A 17,247-nucleotide genomic window follows, 5' to 3' on the forward strand; every position below is an offset into this window, starting at 1 on the left:
GCAGCTTAGGAGCAGATCTATATTTAATTATTGCATGTGACTAAATTCTTCTGAGTCCCTTGCTACTAAAAGAGTATATAAAGACACAATTTGAAGCTTCTGCATCCTCTGACTGAACTGGAGTTCTACTCCAGACAAGCTCACAGCTCAGGAAAGATTCAGTCTTGCATTCCTTCTGCATAGAATAATAGAATGGCCTGGGTTGGACAGGACTTCAAAGATCACCGAGTTTCAACCCCCCTGCTGTGTGCAGGGTAGCCAGCCACTAGACCAGGCTGCCCAGAGCCACGTCCAGCCTGGCCTTGAATGCCTCCAGGGATGGGGCATCCACAACCTCCTTGGGCAACCTGTTCCAGTGCGTCACCACCCTCTGTGCATCACAAACAACAGGCAAATACCCTCAAATGAAATCCTCTGCCAGACTTATCATCAAGAACTGTGAGAAGCTAGTTCCTGGCAAATGTTTTAAATTAGGTAGTTTCTAAGTAAGTGCACCTAAATCAGTAGCAAATGAAAAGTGAGTTATTTCAGTCAAAATTTTAGGTGCACATACATTTGGGCTTAAGTCCTGTCTGTTCTCTCATTCTGCTGCTGGGGATAACTGATGTTCTTGAGTAACAAGCACTGATGTATAATTCATTTCTTTGCATTGGCTTGCAGATTGCAAGGAACTCTATTGATTTAAGGTGTTTCATCTCTGGGCATTACAGGAAAGAAACAAGTGCAAGCTCTCAAAGTTTGAATCTGTGGGTAATTTTCCTCAGTGTAGCTGTAAGTCTTTGTGAAACCCAGTAACCTGTTACAGCATCCTTCTGTTACAGCTTTTTTTATTATGATGTTATTTGCAGGTAAGTATCAGAAGTAATACATTCCATGCGACAGCAGGATGAAAAGGAGCGTAAGAGAAAAAGGGGGAATACCTGTTGTGACTACAGTAATAGCAAGTAGAAGCTGGTTCTACAAGCTGTCTGAAATGAGCTTATATTTCAGCCCAAATAAGCAGTAATGAGCCTTGAAGACAACTTAGGAAGATTTTTGCTGACTAGTAGGTCAGTTCAGTTAGTTACACCTTTGATGTAAAGGCATACTTTTTACCATGTATATGCCAGACTTAGGCAATAAAATAGTTTCCATTAGGTGGATGGTCTAGTGGATCGTTTGGTTTTGCAGAGGGGAAAGGCACCTGCTCATCACACAGAATGTGTGCCAGAAAGATGAATTTGAGCCCATAATTACTTGTATCACACTCATCTGGCTTCCTAAACCAGTCAAATAACTTAAGGTTACATGAAGAATAATCTATCCTGAAATGAAACAGCAGTGCATCTAACTTCAGCCATTCTATTTTCATTAGCCCTTTGTTATAGTGACAATGGAAGGAAAATAATACCGCCTAAAGGTATTCAAGCCATGAGTGACAGTAGACACAGTAATATGCATAATTACAATATTCATAACGAAAATTTTCATGATGTCCTGTTTTGTTCTGATTACCTAAAGATATGTTAAAGGTAGGTTTGCATAATTAATTATCAAACATAAGGTTCCCTACACAGCCTTGGAGGTTATTTCGGGGAGCTTGTTCAAGGAGGTAATCTCCATAATATACGTTACCTGTCATTTCCAAGCTTATAAATTAATTATTATGGTGACACAAAGATAAAAACATTTGGAACAGAACCTGGAAGATAAAGCCAGGTAAAGTAAATGAAGAATTTCTTCCGAATATCTAATCTAAATCTACCCTCTTTTAGTTTAAAAACACTACCACTTGTGCTATCGCTACACTCCCTGATAAAGAGTTGCTCCCCTTCTTTGCTGTAGGCCCCCTTAGGTACTGAAAGGCTGTTCTGATAATTTTTGTGGCCCTCCTCTGGACCTGCACTAATACATCCATGTCCCTCTCATGTTGGGGTTTCAGACTTGGATGCAGTGAGAACCTGTCAGTCATGAGCAACTATGAAAGTTGCATAGTACGGTATGGCTTGTAAAAATCTGCTTTTTGTTTTTTCTCTAAACATACTGTGTAGTAGACTGGGGGCCTTGTGTTGGCTCTTAATGGATCACTTTTACCTCGTGGACTATTGAAAGTCTACATCTTACAGGAGAGAGTAGGAAGTATTGAGATCCCACATAAGCCTTTGCAACAGAACCACTGAGAAGCAGCAGTGGGAAATCTGAAACCAGCTAATCAGATTTATCTCCATCAGCTCTCTGCTGTATATATTGTCAAGTTAATTTCTTCATTTAGTCCCTTCTGCTTCCTATGACACTTCTTTCAAATCACAGCAGTATGTGGGTGTAGTATATGCCAGCTGGTTTTGCAGTTTTACATACACACAAAACCCCTGTCTTCAAATGGGATCAGCCTTCATGTAAAATTAAGATATACACAGTGTACTGGAGGGGAGGCCACCAGCATACAGCACCTAGGTAATGGACAAATACAAGCTGTGCTTTACCCTGGTATTTCATAGATTGGTATTAAGTCAGTTCACACGGAAAAGATTTTCCTCCTGACAATTCCAATGTATAAAAATGTTTCTTAAGCTTCAGGCTGAATCCCTGAAACCACAGTGTATTTGAAACATCCAGCAGTATTTCAGGAATATGCTGCCATATTCTCCTGTCCGAGTGAGGCTAAGCTCCATTTTCTTTCTCAGAATTGTACTTTTAGTCTGGCAATCATTTTCTGATTGTAAATACAACCTATCAATTTTTAAAGAAACTGAAAATAAGAAAAAGCCAAACACCTAATTGCTAAAAAAGTGAATGTGCCCCTATTTTCAGGGTCTCACTGGTATGTGCTCAAGCCCTTCCTTCCACGGTAAACCTAGGCCAAGCTCTAATGGACTTGGCCGCGTGGACAGCAAGGAGCTCACTGGTTCTTTGTTGCCATCTAGCGACCACAGCAATTTCCACCTCGACGGATTGGATTACACATCCAGGGAATGTTTCCCATCCTTACCTTTGAGTCACGCTATCCACAACCACAAGATGCACTTTCGTTTGGCTCGTCCACTCTGGTGGTTCACAAGTGGCTCTCTTTTTGCTGAGACAAACTGCTAGCAGCTGGTACTCCGATTTGCACACAAGGACCTTCTCCCCACAGCACGTCACGGTAAGACTTTGGGCGTGAATGATAAGAGTGCCAAAAAGCTGTATAGCCTAAGAGTAAATGAGGAAGTGCTGTTGTGCGGCCTGCGAGCAGGAGGTGGGCGAACGACAGCACGTGGTCGTCTTCTCCCCAGGGCCAAGGTCTCCTGCAGTCACGAGGCGATGGGCGCGCGCCAGTACCAGCACGAGCCGCACGGTGGCGCTGCAGCACGCCCTGCACCGCGTCGCGCTGCTGCTGCCTGCCCGGAGCTGCCGCCTGAACCGTGCCTTGCCCCACACCACCCTTCCAAAATAATAACAACAATGAATTCTAAGGATAGAACTTTCTTTTTGTTCTAGCGCCACTTTTATGGCACTTTTCAAGCACTGGCACTTTTCAAGCACTGGCACTTTAGTTACTGTCTGCACAAGGTGGGACCCGTGGCTGCCCCGTGCAGGACAACCCATGGCACTGTGCTCTGCAGCTGGCTAGGGATGACACGCACACATGTGAGCAGCTTGCCCTGCCTGCTTGCTGCCCTCTCGGTTTTTTTTTTTTTTTTTTTTTTTTTGTAGGCAGCAAAGCTTTTGAAAATATTTTTCAGAGGGAATGAAAATGTTTTCTTTTCTCTGCATGAAGATTCAGATTGTGGAACATGAGCTGCCTGCCCAGTTCCTCTCCAGACTTTTTTTGTTCATGGACTCTCATCAGACTCCATTACATTTACCAGCCCTCCTTAAACAGATTTAAAAAGCAACAAAGGAGATCCTGAGAGGTCTGATAAATCCCCAGAATAAACAACAGCGAAAGAGAGTGTATGTTTGTATGGAGATAAGTCCATTGCTGTGATAGATATCCAAGAATGTTAGGAATGCTAAACGGTGTGAAAGTCTAACAAGTGCAAAGTAAGAGACTAAATTCATGGATAGTGTGGTACCTTTAACAGCCATGTTTTCAATCCTTCCCTCTGCCTCCAAACACAGAAAGTCCCTTTGTAGCACCATGCTACAGTGTTAGCTTCTTGTTACCAGAAGTTCCCAAGAATTTTTAAAAACTTAAAGGAAGCTTCAGTGAGAGGCTTATACCTTGTTTTAAAATCCCACTGTGGATGTGGTTGGAGAATTCCTGCAAGCTTTTGAATGCAATTTTCACTAAACACTGATCAGAGTTTACCAGCTCTTAGCAGTTTCCATTTGGACCGTTTCATGTCAGAATGTGAACACTGACAGTTATCTTTGAATGTACCTAAATCTCCCAAGGCTAAGCTGCTTGGGCCCTAAGTCGAGTGGTTTGCCAAACTAAGGAGAAACAGAATTTAATGTGTTTTACTTTCACTCGGCTATACTCTGAAAAACACGTAGGTCTCAGTCCTCAGTGAGGGCAAGAGGAATTGATGACACTAAACATGACAATTTTGAATTCCTTATTTCCTCCTCTCCCCCAGAACAAACATTTTTAAATAAGCCGCTCTCCCTGCTGATGCAGGGTGGAACAAGTACATTCCTATGGCAAGCTTATTTGAAAATATTTGAAATGACAACAGCCACTGAACCCTCATCACTTCTACAGTTTTCTGGTGAAACCTGTTATAAGCCTCTTTTGATAAGGAGTTAAAATCTGAGACACTCCTTGCTCTTGATCTGTAGCAGCAAGTCACTTTTATTCTTTGTTGATAAAGTTACTGCACCTTTGATGACTTTCGCTAAAGCAGAGATCAAGTTTCAGTCTGAAGATGTTTCTCTATTTCCAGATTTAATCATGAGTACCCTAGGAAGAGTCTTCTGGAAAACAAAGCAGAGTTATAAGGTTTTTTAAAGTTTCAGAATTTCAGTTTTATTGCCCTCCTGTCTCTATGTAATTTCTCAGTAGAGCAATATAAGGAAACACAGTACGAGTCAAATAATCCGTGTGACTATCGTGGATTACTTTTATTTCAAGATTTGGGTCCCGTAATTCAAAACTAGACAAACTCACTATTTATCACTTTGGTACTTTCATTTAGCAGAAGAGGAAAGTTTTAGACAGAGAAGTAATACCTCATTTACTGAACCAAGAAGAAAAGGACAGGCTGAGAAAAAGTACATTATTCATTTAATTAAGTGGACTGAAAATAAATGAAACACAGGAATGTTAGCAAAGAGAAGTGATATGATTCACATCCTACCTGGGATATAGGGAGGAAAGTGACTCATTACATATGGATCAGTTCAAGCTTAGCTGGAAGTATTATCCAGGATAACTATATCAATTATTTCTATCTATCTATGTCAGTATAGTTCTACTGAAGATGCAATTTCTACTGTGGAGAACATTTTTTTTTTCCTGTCTTCTGAAACAATTCTCTAAGGTTTCACTCAGTATTGGAGTAGACAAACTGGCCTGGGACAGAACATCTGTTCTATGAAATCTTTGTGCTGATCTCTGCTTACAGTAGGGAAGGTACTGCCCTGTTCAGAGTAGCATAATTTGAGAGGCACAACGTGTATGTCCAGGTGTGAGGCAAGAGATTGTAAACATACTGGCTCTGAAGTAATGCTTGCTTAATCAGTTTACTGAAAAATATATTATTTGATTAAGTGCAAACAGTCATGGATTTTGTAAGTAGGTTTCTGGAAAGTAGCTCTCACAGAAAGGTAATGGAGTCTTCCTCCTTGTATATCTTCCAAAACTGTCTGGACATGGTCCTGGGTAACCTCCTCTAGGTTTCCCTACTGAGCACTGGCCTGATCTCTGGAGATGCTTTCCAAACTTAACCATTCTGTGAGTCTGTGAAACACTGTTTTTTGCTTTTGAAAAAAAAAAAAGAAAAATTGTGGAGAAACCTATTTTTTTTCCTTCTCTTGACTTGAACTAGCTTCCTCTTAATACTAAAATGAAAACCTAGACTTTTTAAAATTACATTATTAATAAAACTATCTGTTGAGTCACTCCAAGAACCTAACGGGAACCCGCTATTTGTTGGAATCCAAAAACTTTTGCAATGAGTATTAGCTCCTATAGATGCTCTTGCTCTGCAAAATTGTACTTATTAACCCAGAATAATCCAGAGTGGTGAATCTTATTCTAGGTTTCTGAGATTCTACAATACCTTTTTTTCCACTGCGTTGTTTTTGGTTCATCTTAACATTTTTCAAAGATATCAAACGTAGGCATTTGATCTAAAAAAAAAATCATGTTGGAGAATTTAACATTATATCCCACACACAATCATATTAAGTAGTGAGGCGACTAGGCCCCTTCACTAGAATGGTAAATTATCTAGAACTCCATCGCTGATACAGCTGACATATGATCATAGTATTTGTTTCGTAGGAATTGCATCAGTCTTCAGAAAATAAGAACTGTGCTGAAGACTTTCCAGGATTTGAGCTTAAAATGAACGGCTTGAATCATGGCTAGCATTTCCTAAAAGTCAGGCAGATTATAGGCACCAGATCTTGTTGCATAAATAGCAAATGGAATTTGCACTTTACAGAATGGGAGTACCTATGTTCAAGTAGCTATGGAATCCATAAATAGGCAATGGGACCCCAGGTAGTCTGGGGATAAGTAGCAACTCTGCGGGTACAGCAATTTGTTCAAGCATGTAGGAGGCTGTTCAGTGCATCACTTCTCACCTCATGTTTCTGAAGGGCTGGAAGTGGCAGAAGAGTGTTGCAGTGGGCACAGGTCACCAGCATGTCATAAGACTGAGTGTCTTTAAGAACCTGAGGTGATGTGGAAAGTCCACTTCTTGTAGGAGATAGAATGCCAACCATCTTTTTGTTCTTTGGAGGTTTGAGCAAGGTTTTGGAGGTCAATGGCTGGTCCCTTTCTTTCCCTTTTGGAGAGATGTCTTTCCATGCAGTTGCACTCGCAGAGTGGAAAAAGGGAGCCAGAGAGGAAGAAGATGGTGGTGAGTCACTGATGGGTTTTGAAGTTGACTGGCCAGCAGGAACTTCAGACAGATTATGGGTTGCACTGCAATTATTCTGCTAGAAAGAAGGCAATATAATGAGATGAACACTGCCATTACACCCAACTGTGTGGTATACTGTGGTTCTCAATAGTGGTAAGTCACTGGGAGGGGTAGTGGAGAAAATGTTACAATGATGCTGCAGCTGAATACCTGGTATTATTAAATTATAATTTGAAGAGCCAAGATATACTGCATTTTCTTATTTAATACACAGCTTTAAAAGAAATAATCTGACTGAAATTAAGCACAGACCATTATCTTGTTCAGTTACAAATACACTTACCAGATGTTGGGAGTTCTGGTCGTTTGGGAATGATTTATTGCACCTCAGACAAATATTCTCACTGGCACCTTCAGAAGATAAAGGTAAGAAACAAAATACAGACATGAATCATCTAGACAGGCTGCTTGCATCCACTTATGGTCACTGGTGACAGAGAAACACATGAAGTTGATTCCACTGGTTAAGAAGGAATTAGAGTTCTGACTTTATTTTGCTTTTGGCTTTGCTCAAAATGAACCCAACATCCCTTCTCACAAACTTAAGGACATTTGCCCCTCCTGCACCCTGTTTTATGGCTCAGGATGGTTCATTCCTGGCTTGGCCTAGATAATTCTAGGCTAGGACTCTGTATATCCCTGTTGCTAGGGGCTTTTCCCACAACAGTGTATTTTACCAACCACCAACCGGTTCCTTTTCTTCTCTGGAACTATTGTCAGGACTCATGAATATTTTGCTTTTACATATTCTATCCAATAGCTTAGGCCTAATAAAGCTGCTCTTATCTTTAAGAAATTGGTGGCTTTAGATATGAAGTAAGTGGAAATTCTAAATAAAATTTTCTCTGTGTGACAAGTGGAAAGAGGAAGCTCCACTTATTTTCTGACAGACAGATTTTGTCTTCCAGCTTATAATGGTTGCACAACAGGACATAGACAATGAGCCAGCAATCAGTAGAATCACTCTGGCTTTACAATAACCAGCATAATAGAAACACTTGGCCCTTTCACTGTGACTGGTTAAACAACAGAATCCTTCAGCCTGCATTACTGAGAACTGTAGAGATGGCAGGAGAATTTTCACTGACATTTAACAGAAATGAATCGGTCCATAACAATGAGAAATTTTACTCACCAGCGGGGTCAGTAAATTTTGCATTAGTATACGCTTCACTGGTTTGAAAGTTCACATCCTTATAATAGGACAGACTACTGTTCTGACAAATATCTTTGTGTTTGTTCTGGTCTTTGTACATGACATATTTGTTACACTCCCAACACCGCTCTGTTCTGCTGGCACAGGTGTTCAGGTGTTCCTGCAGCTTGTTGAAGGGCATTTCCAACTCACAGATTTTGCATTTCACTGCTCGTTTGTGACATTCCTTGGTCTGTACATAAATAGAGATAATTATTCCAAATTTTTTATCAATACCATTGGATGAAAACAATAAATGACTGTTTAGGAATGTCCTCCCTATGGAGTATCTACACAGCCAAAAGAAAGTATGGCTGTGTTAAGAGCTCATCAGTCTAGGCTACCTTTAATTTAGGAAGGTTTAGGCAATACAAGAAAGAAAATGGGAATCATGTGCTATGTCATTATAGACTAGCAACAGAGCACAAGTCCACCTTGAAAATTCCAATATTTCAGTTACCACTACCAGGGGAAAATTATTGTGTCTTTTGTTCCTTGAAATGGTTAGTCTAAAGCTAGCATAGACAGGTTGTTCATCTCCCAGCCTCTGTTAATTATTTTGTGTATTTTCTCCTTAGCTGTTTCCTTGGCCTTGCACTTATGCATTAAGTTCCTTTGTGAGTAGTGACTCTCACTTTGTATAACCTCACCTTTGGAAAAGTGGGTGATAGGAGTGTGTGAGTAGAGCAGAAAGGTCTTTGAGCAGCTCTCAAAGAACAGCAGCCTGAGGTGCCAAGGATGAGAAAGTAATGTGTTATCATAGAATCATAGAATCCTTAGAGTTGGAAGGGACCTCTGAAGGCCATCTAGTCCAACTCTCCAACTCCCCTGCAATGAACAGGGACATCCACAGCTAGATCAGGTTGCCTGGGGCCTTATCCAGCCTCGCCTTGAAAGTTTCCAGGGATAGACTATACCATCATGACTAGATGGACAACCATTATGGAATATACTTATATTCAAAGGAAAAAGGTAGGTCAAAGCACTGCCACTGTTGAGAGGTTCAAGATTCTTCATGATCCATAACACCAGTCAGGGATTTACACATTTTTGCTGTTGAATCCATCAGTGTGATTCTTGGTAGCTGGTCAAAGGTGTCAGCCTCAAGAGTGACAAGTGCTGCACGCTGTACTTACCTTGTGATGCTCCAGCTGGTATTGCTGCATGCTTTGGCAACAAAGATTACATCTGACCTGCAAGTGAAATGTACTGCAGATCATTGGGAGCATAAGAGGATAGTTAGCGCTTTCATATGTTGTCAGTACAACTTTAAGCTGCTGAAATGATCTCTTTGTCATTTTGATCCCAATTGTCAAGAAACTGTTGGTAAATTCTTTTTTCTCTTCAAGCCTGAGCTGTGTTGATGTGATTTTGAGGAAAACATATATCTTAGGATTCTGCAGAAAGTCATCATTCTATGCAAGGACCCAGATCTCAAAAGCCCCAGGTGAAATGCAAAGTCTGTGTTCAAAATTTTGACTGAAATTTAACTTTAAAGTGTTGGGCTAATATTCAGTTAGTCTAAATTAGAATGATCCCTATGAAAACTTATGAAGCATATTATTTTTCTAGAATTTTGCCATGAGAGCTACTCATGTAGCTACACAACTGAAATCAATAGAATTGCTAAAACAATAAAACTAGTAAAACAGAATAAAAGGTCATGCCTGAGTATTCACGCTTCAATATAGTACCTCTAGATAGAGAATTCCTAATGTTATAATAAAAATGTCATGGCCTCATGGTATGAAAAGTTGATGAATTCACTCTGCTTGTTCATTTTTGTTTAAAAAGGAGCACTGATATAATCTTGTACAAGGTTTATATGACATCAGATATTGTCTATCTTCCTCTATTCAAATAATTTAAATTCATGATACAGCAGGCACTGTTCGATCTTCTATGGTTGAAATAACGCTAGAATAATAGCCAACAGAAGGCATCAGCTTTGTACTGCATGCTCTGGCTAGTTCACAAGCAATAGGTGTATGTATCCACAGCTGATCTGTAACTTGCATTGCTGGGAGAGCTGGGACATTATTGTGGAAGCTGAATTCTCTTAACCTTCCTGTGCAATAATATCAAAAGATGCTGTAACCAGGACTGAAGGGTCATGTCAGACCCTTACAGATTTTCTGCTCAAACAATTGCAGAAGTTCAAATGGAGTTAATACAGGGCACTGTACCATGTCTGTATTTCAAGGCTGGCAGAGCTTTATGCTAATTGCAAGAAGAAAATGGAGCATTTCTTACCTGCTTGTGTGCTTCTGTTTGATGGTCTTTCATATCCTTTCTGGCAACTAGTTCGTCACATTCTGAACAGAGAGTGAGAAACCGCAAGCAGTGGGCCTCGTGGAGGGAGAAATTGGCAGCAGACACATCTCGTTTGCTACCGAGAACAGAATGGGAAAGAGAAAAGAGTAATGAACCAGTGTGGTGGGTTGACCCTGGCCAGCAGCCAAGCACCCACACAGCTGCTTGCTCACCTCCCCATACACACTGCAGTGGGCCCTGGACTTTGTGGCAGGACATACTGGTGCCTGATACAAGACAGTCAGTGATGGTCATGGGAACATGGCAGCTAGAGGCAAATCCATGCAATCTTTCTGGCCTGCAAGATCAGGAAGGCTGCCTGAATGGACATGCACACTTCCAGCTCTGCTGTTTAGAGGACGTATGTGAGGCACAGTAGCTGATGTAATTTGAGTTTTCTGCATGGGTCTATGTTCCAAGATTTGACATCATGTCTGGACACAGTCTGCCCAGCACATTTGCTGGTTTCTCATTGTGGATGGGAAGTCCAGGATGAGGCAACATAAATTAGCAACAGCTTCTTCCCTGCCCCAACCCAAAGCTAAATAACACCCCCACCCAGGGCAGCCAAAGCAAAATAAGCTCCAGGAAGAGGTAAAAAAAGTGAACTCTTGTAGATTTCTTAGGGAAGATAAGTTGCCCTAAGGAAATCAGCCCTAGACATCAGCAGAAGCTTCTCATGGTCAAGACGGATGAACAATGAACTGGATTTGCTGTCAGAATGAATTTTTAAGAAGTTACAAGGACATCTATCAGACGTTTTAGGCAAAGTTTATTCAAAATATCCCCTACAACCTTTTAGTATAAAATGTATAGGCTCTCTTTGTGAAAGATTGTTCACTGGTTTTCCTTTGTGATTCAATAAAACTGAGTTATCCTACTCTTTGACCTCATTGAGTTTGACTCTTTTTAAGTGCAATGTTTCACAATCTTCATTCACATAATCTGCCCAATGGCCTAGCTACTAGTTCAGACACATCAATTGATGCTATCTTCATGGCCCTTTTTAGCCTTTTATTCTACCCCCAAAAAGATGTAGTAGCACTTAATTACAAATGTAGCAACAGAAAGGACCATCAGTCATAAGGAAAACTGAGGCAACTGCAGTGTTTGGCATGGTCTGTGCACTGACTCCCCTGTAAGGTGCTGTAAAATTACCCACTATGATATTATGTAGAAAGAGAAAATGGGCCTTCTCTATTGCAGCATAGGACAGGACTACAGTGGAAATCGCTCCACAGGAAAGCAGCAAGTAAGCAGGAAATTTGTAATGTGAAAATGCATTAAAAATCTTTCTTGCTTACTACTTGCTGGCTAGCGAACAACCCTCCTGCTCTACGGCTCTTCCTCTTCTCCCCCCATTACAAGAGACACAGATAACATGAGGAAAATCCTGGAAACCTCTGCATGCCCCCATGCTTTGTAGGGGTGAAGAGGAAGGAAGATCTCTTACCAATTTTTGCAGAATCTGGTCTCCTCTGTCATTATTTTTCTTGTTATTCTGCTGGATATATTGTTTTCTAAGAGCAGATGGAAAAAAAATGAAACTGAAAGCCTCTGTTGCAATAATTCCACCCAGAGCAGCTGTTTAGCCACAAAAAAGGCTTTAAAGAAGGAACTGCAGTAGTGTCAGGCAAGCATGAGTTTTTTGTGTGATTTCCACATACAGATTAGTTCAGTGGTCCTTAGAGGAACTATGAGGTACCTTTTTCCTTCTTTTCCAAATACATTTAATTGCAGTATGGGGTGTATGCAACAGGCAGGGTTGCTGTCTGGAGCTGCCTGATGCAGTTAGGGATGAAGGTATTTTCCTGCCTCGCTGCAGTGGCGTGGGTGACATCAGCTGGCCTCTACCCCGCAATGCCCAAGCTCCTCTGCCCTCTCCTGCCCACTGCAGGCATCCACCATGGGCACAGGGCTCCCTGAGGAGGAAGGTGGGAAGCTGCCCACCCACGCCTTGGGGGTCCAAGTGGCAGTGGGATCCCCTCTTCATCACAGCTTCACAGAGAGGCCTTTGGGTCTGGCAGACCTCCATCTCTCCTTCCTGCTCAGTGCAAACAGGGCCACAGGGCAGCATCTCCTTTCTGTGCCTGGAGTGGCAATAACCACAGGCAGCTCTCAGGCCCCATGGACCCATATCGCTCTGCAGCTGTGCTGGCAGCAGTGCAGGTGTAGCATCAGCGCCTGCTTGAAGGGATCGTGGCAACCCACCTGTGAACTCACCCCGGTAATATTTTGCTGATAACTATGACATTGGAGCCTACGAGGTTGCAGTCTGGACAGGTGCCAGCAGAGAGGGATAGGCAGCACCACAATACAAACCTTAGGGCACTGCAGGCAGAGAGGGCAGCCCCTGGCCAGCAGGGCTGCCCACAGGTGGTGGGCTCCACCTGCAGCTGTCCGTGCCCCTGGGTTCCAGGCTTTGTCACAGCCTGGCTGATGTCACCATGGCTACTCTTCTCTCAGCATGTCTTGGTCAAAGGGCTACTGGGCCTTTGCTGCATGGTTAGTTTGCAGCAAGCAAGAAGGGCAGAGGCATGCTGTGGTCCCCCTCCATCTCTGGAGCAGTGGTTTCACTAGCATCCAGCCTTACAAACCCACCTTGGACCCCTGGGCCACTGCTTGTCCAGCCAAGTCAGAGCAGTGCTCATGTCACAAGCAAGAACTGCCAGCTGGTGGAGAGAAAACATTTGCCCACCAACACCACTGGGCAGAAGCCAAGCATTGGTCCGATGGTCCCATCTCACTGAGCCTTGCAGCAGAGCTGCTCAGCTCTGCCCTTACAGGCCCCCAGGCCCTACTGTTCCCCCAGTTACTCTTGGACCTCTCCAGTATTTCAGTATGTGCAAGGTGAAACCTCCAGCCTGTGTTAACTGGCTTCACCTTTTCTCCCTAGAGATATTCTGCCATGGCTGGGACTGTCTGATGGCATGAAGAGGCCACAGGTGCAGCAGGTCCTGTCCGTCAGTTGATCTCAGCTGGGGATCATGCAGGTGTACAGTTTTACACTGGGAGCTTATAAAGGAATGTAAGTTAGAAACAGAAGCAGAATTTCACATCTTCATTTCAATATCAGTACTCACATCTCCAGGATCTCCTGATGAAGGCCTAGCATTTATTGTACCTGCTATTGCAACTGATACAACAGTGTGATGTAAGGAGCTCTTCCCTGATGCTATAGATCCTATCAGGTGTGGATCTGTAGGTACAGGAGATGCAGAAAATGTGAACTGACCTTCTCCATCTGTAAAATAGGGCAATAATATTAACACTTCTATTTTGCAGAGGTATTGGGAAGAATCATTCACAACATCACTGTTTGTATGATGTATTGTAATGGTGTATACAACAGATGTCCCAGATGTTATTCAGAAATTGGTCTGGTTCAGTTCCCATAAAAAAAAACACTCTCTGTCCCCCATTTCTCTCTGGGAAAATGAAAAAAGAAAAAAAAGAAAAAAAAAAGAAGGTAAGAAAGTAAGCCATGTACGCCATCATCTAGATCTGGGAATAATGAACATTTGTATGAATTTTGTGATACAAATTATGTAATGAAGCAGCGAAGCCTTTTGAACAAATATGTTAATGAGATGGCAGCTAAGGGAGAGGTTACAGGATTGCCAATTCCAAATCAAAGGTTTTATGTCATTTTCCTTTCTTTTCCTCACCTTTTTTCTTTTTTTGTAGTCATTAGTCTGCACCACTTTTTAATGTGGTGCACATTTTAATGCGCCTTTTGAGCTTCTTGCAAACTATCTGAGAAATACCAATTCTAGGTCAAGAATGCCTGATCAGCAACACACACTGACTGAGAAAGCCCCACTGACTCAATATTCATAATGAGGGCTTTTATGTCGAGAGTTGTTGGGCACAAGGATTGTACTGAAAGGACTGTTCGTTCAGAGTCTGAAAAGCTTTTCTTGGAAAAATATCAGATGCTCTACTGGGAACTTAGTTGAAAGATACTCCTAAAGCAACAGAGTGGACTGGCAGTGGCTGTGAAAGTACTGACAGAAGGGAAAGCAGAAAGTAAGGAAGTGGTGATGTTTGCTGAATGCTGGAAATAACTTTCAATTTAAATTCTGTGTAAACTCACAGTGCATAACATTATTGTACAAGACCTCTTCTAGGCATCTTTTTAAGGCAAGCTTCACATAGAGGTAAGTTCTGCACTAGCTGTTTTTTAAAATGAGATTTTCAAAAGCCTCTCTAGAAGACTGATGTTTTTCTGCTGTCCTAGAATGCTTCAAAGTCAGCTGTTTTGATTTTTGTTTCTCAGTGCCAAGTATTAGAGGTCTTGCAGTCCTCATTTAATATAATTTTGTTAAACTTTTGTACCTCTGGGTGTTGCGTGGAGCCTGCAACATTGAAATAACTTTAAAATGAAATTGTGAAGAGTTTTTGTCTTGTGAGGAATAGCAGTTATCTAGATCAAATAGGTTGCTTTTTAAACAAGCAAACTGTACTTGTGTACTTGGACAGCATCTGAATTAAAGGCAGAAAATACATTTATCCATAATTCTATGTATCACCTGCTGCCTGTAAAGCCTCCTTGCCACAGACCGTTCATATCCAACAATGATGAGAATAATCGGCATGAATGGCTTGTGGTGATAAGAAAAATCAGAAAAGCAACTTCTATACTAAAATTTTTATTTTTCATTTTTTCCACCTGGATTGTTGATCCTGGAATTCCTGCTTCCCAAGAAGACTTGACATCTAGTCCCTTTCTACTAACCCAAACAATGCAGGCCAGTGTTTGTTAATGAGTCTCCAGCAGTGTCCCACTTCTGAATGACAACCACTCACATCGTATGGAAATGGCATTTATTCCAGTATCTATAGTACGAAAAGGAAGATCACAAGGCTCTGCATGTTTTTGACAATGTTGCTAAGCTCATCTATGAACCTGCTGTCTTTAAAGGAGCTGACTGTTTCTGCCTCTGTTACTCTTCCCACTCCAGCTACAACTGGCCCAGTCTGTTGAGCTGGCTCAGGAGCTCACTGAACACTTCATTGAACATATTCAGCTCACTAACTCAGCAGAAAGCCTTCTGCTTTTTTTGTTGGATTCGTTTTTTTGCCACATCAATCAACTGAGAGAAGACTCCAATGAGTCCCAGTACAACTGGCTGAGAAACTGCAAGACAGCTAGGGCAGGTAGGTGCCATCAGGTGAGCTTGGACAGTTGCTGGAAATGATTGGCCATAAATTTAGGTTCCTGAACTCAATTTATCCCTCCCTTTCTCCTTCCAAAGGTACTCCCTTCTGCTAAACAGTCACTGTATGAACAGCAGAAGATAGTAAATCATATTTACATTGGTCTGTCAGACAAAGTGAGCTGTATTACTAATCCTCTAGAGTTAACTCTGCATTTTCTCATTTAAGCGCTTGAAGTCCTTTTTCTTTGTTGACTAGGGAGTATTTTTCCTTGGAGACTGGCCACAGGAATGCAGGTTTTGGCTGATTCCCCACTTTCTGCTAGGCTCTGTGCTGGTGTAAAGTTTCCTCTGTGTTGGTAAGTAACCCAGAGGGATTACTTGAAGGCTTGAAGATTTGGAATCTGTACAGATCCAGTTGGCTACTGATTTCCTTAATGGGCATTCATTGCTTTTACAAACAGAACAGTAACATTGGAACGTCTTGTTTTGAACTTCCATCACTCAAGATCCTCTGCTCAACAGAGAACAAACAGCACAACCTATAGTCGAGCTCCCTCACTACTTGCTGTAGAATCTGAAATTATTTCTGAGTTAACTGCTCGGACTGTACAAAAAGTCTGCAGGATCAAATTGCCATCTTTGCTGCCTTCCATTTCAGGTGGCTTTTGTCATCACAGAAGCAGAGCAAAAATTATCACCAAATTTTTGTTTAGCGCCCAGTCCCTCCCTCCTCCACTCCAATTGTTTCTTTCTGCCATATCAACAGTGCTTGCCATCCACTCAGTAGCGCCATCACTTCTGATTTTGTATAGGCTAAATTGTAGATAAATCACTGAAACGACCCAGCTTAAAAATAACTTTTTTGGTTAACCTTTTCGAGTTATTTTTAACCCAGATCATGGACACAAAATCTCTCACAAAATAACAGGCAGTGAAACACAGCCATGCATGCCTGCACAGACCTTTGTTTTAGGGAGATCCCCACTGCAGGATTAACTCTGCATTTCCCCAGGGGAGCTCTGCCCTTCCTCATCTCTGTGTAAATGTGAGATGGTACTCCCTTGCCCTCAACCTGTGTCTCCAGCACCAGGAGAAGTCTGGACCAGAGTTTGGTCCTGCAGGTAATGTGCACTAGGAGAATCTGTGGTCGCTGGCAGCCTTCTGCAGGCACTATGAACAGAGAGATTTTCCTGAACATTCTCCCAGTTGGGGTGATAATTTGGAACACAGCTGTCGAGCAGCTATCCTTGTTCGCTGAGAGGAATGGAGAGGGGGAAAAGCTCCACGTTATGGACAGGACCCCGTAAGGACCGAGGTGGTGGATTCAGCCTCGCTCTGGGTCCAGCCGAGATCCAGCTGTCCAGCTGTCGGACAGGGTCGGCGGACACCTGCTCCGAGTCCCGCGGGTCTGTCTGCGGGAGGCGGGAACCGCAGGGCCGAGTGACCCCACTCGGTGGGGCGGGCGTGGGGCAGGGTGGCTGGGCTGGCGCCAGACGGCATCACCCCGCCCGCTATCTCGCTC

The 17,247-nt window shown here is 42.3% G+C and overlaps 1 protein-coding gene across 6 annotated transcripts; it reads right to left on the minus strand.

Annotated features, from left to right (window-relative positions):
* XAF1 (XIAP associated factor 1) lies at window positions 4,737-13,766 on the minus strand. Of its 6 annotated transcripts, none has more exons than XM_021415666.1 (9): window positions 12,886-13,766; window positions 12,017-12,083; window positions 10,504-10,639; window positions 9,387-9,443; window positions 8,191-8,443; window positions 7,339-7,406; window positions 6,715-7,068; window positions 6,186-6,255; window positions 4,737-4,878 (listed from the first exon to the last, which is right to left on the minus strand). In XM_021415666.1, exons 2-9 carry the CDS (start codon window positions 12,046-12,048, stop codon window positions 4,865-4,867), a joined length of 984 nt encoding a protein of 327 aa, XP_021271341.1. In that variant the 5' UTR covers window positions 12,049-12,083; window positions 12,886-13,766; the 3' UTR covers window positions 4,737-4,864. The 6 variants fall into 6 exon arrangements, with proteins under 6 accessions (XP_021271341.1, XP_021271340.1, XP_021271337.1 ...); XM_021415665.1 differs by having other exon boundaries at window positions 4,737-4,875; window positions 6,715-7,071; window positions 12,886-13,760; XM_021415662.1 differs by having other exon boundaries at window positions 6,715-7,071; window positions 12,886-13,760.

This window comes from Numida meleagris, chromosome 18, assembly GCF_002078875.1.
Source record: "Numida meleagris isolate 19003 breed g44 Domestic line chromosome 18, NumMel1.0, whole genome shotgun sequence".
NCBI classification, from domain to species: Eukaryota; Metazoa; Chordata; class Aves; order Galliformes; family Numididae; genus Numida; species Numida meleagris.

Bases quoted from the DNA above. Each gene is read 5' to 3' on its own strand.
- XAF1 (XM_021415662.1), bottom strand. From the start codon at position 12,048: ATGACAGAGGAGACCAGATTCTGCAAAAATTG. The intron at 10,640-12,016 runs GTAAGAGATCTT...TGTTCTCGGTAG, and splicing joins ACCAGATTCTGCAAAAATTG to CAAACGAGATGTGTCTGCTG. The intron at 6,256-6,714 runs GTGAGAAGTGAT...TTTTTTTTTTAG, and splicing joins CAGCCCTTCAGAAACATGAG to ATCAAATGCCTACGTTTGAT.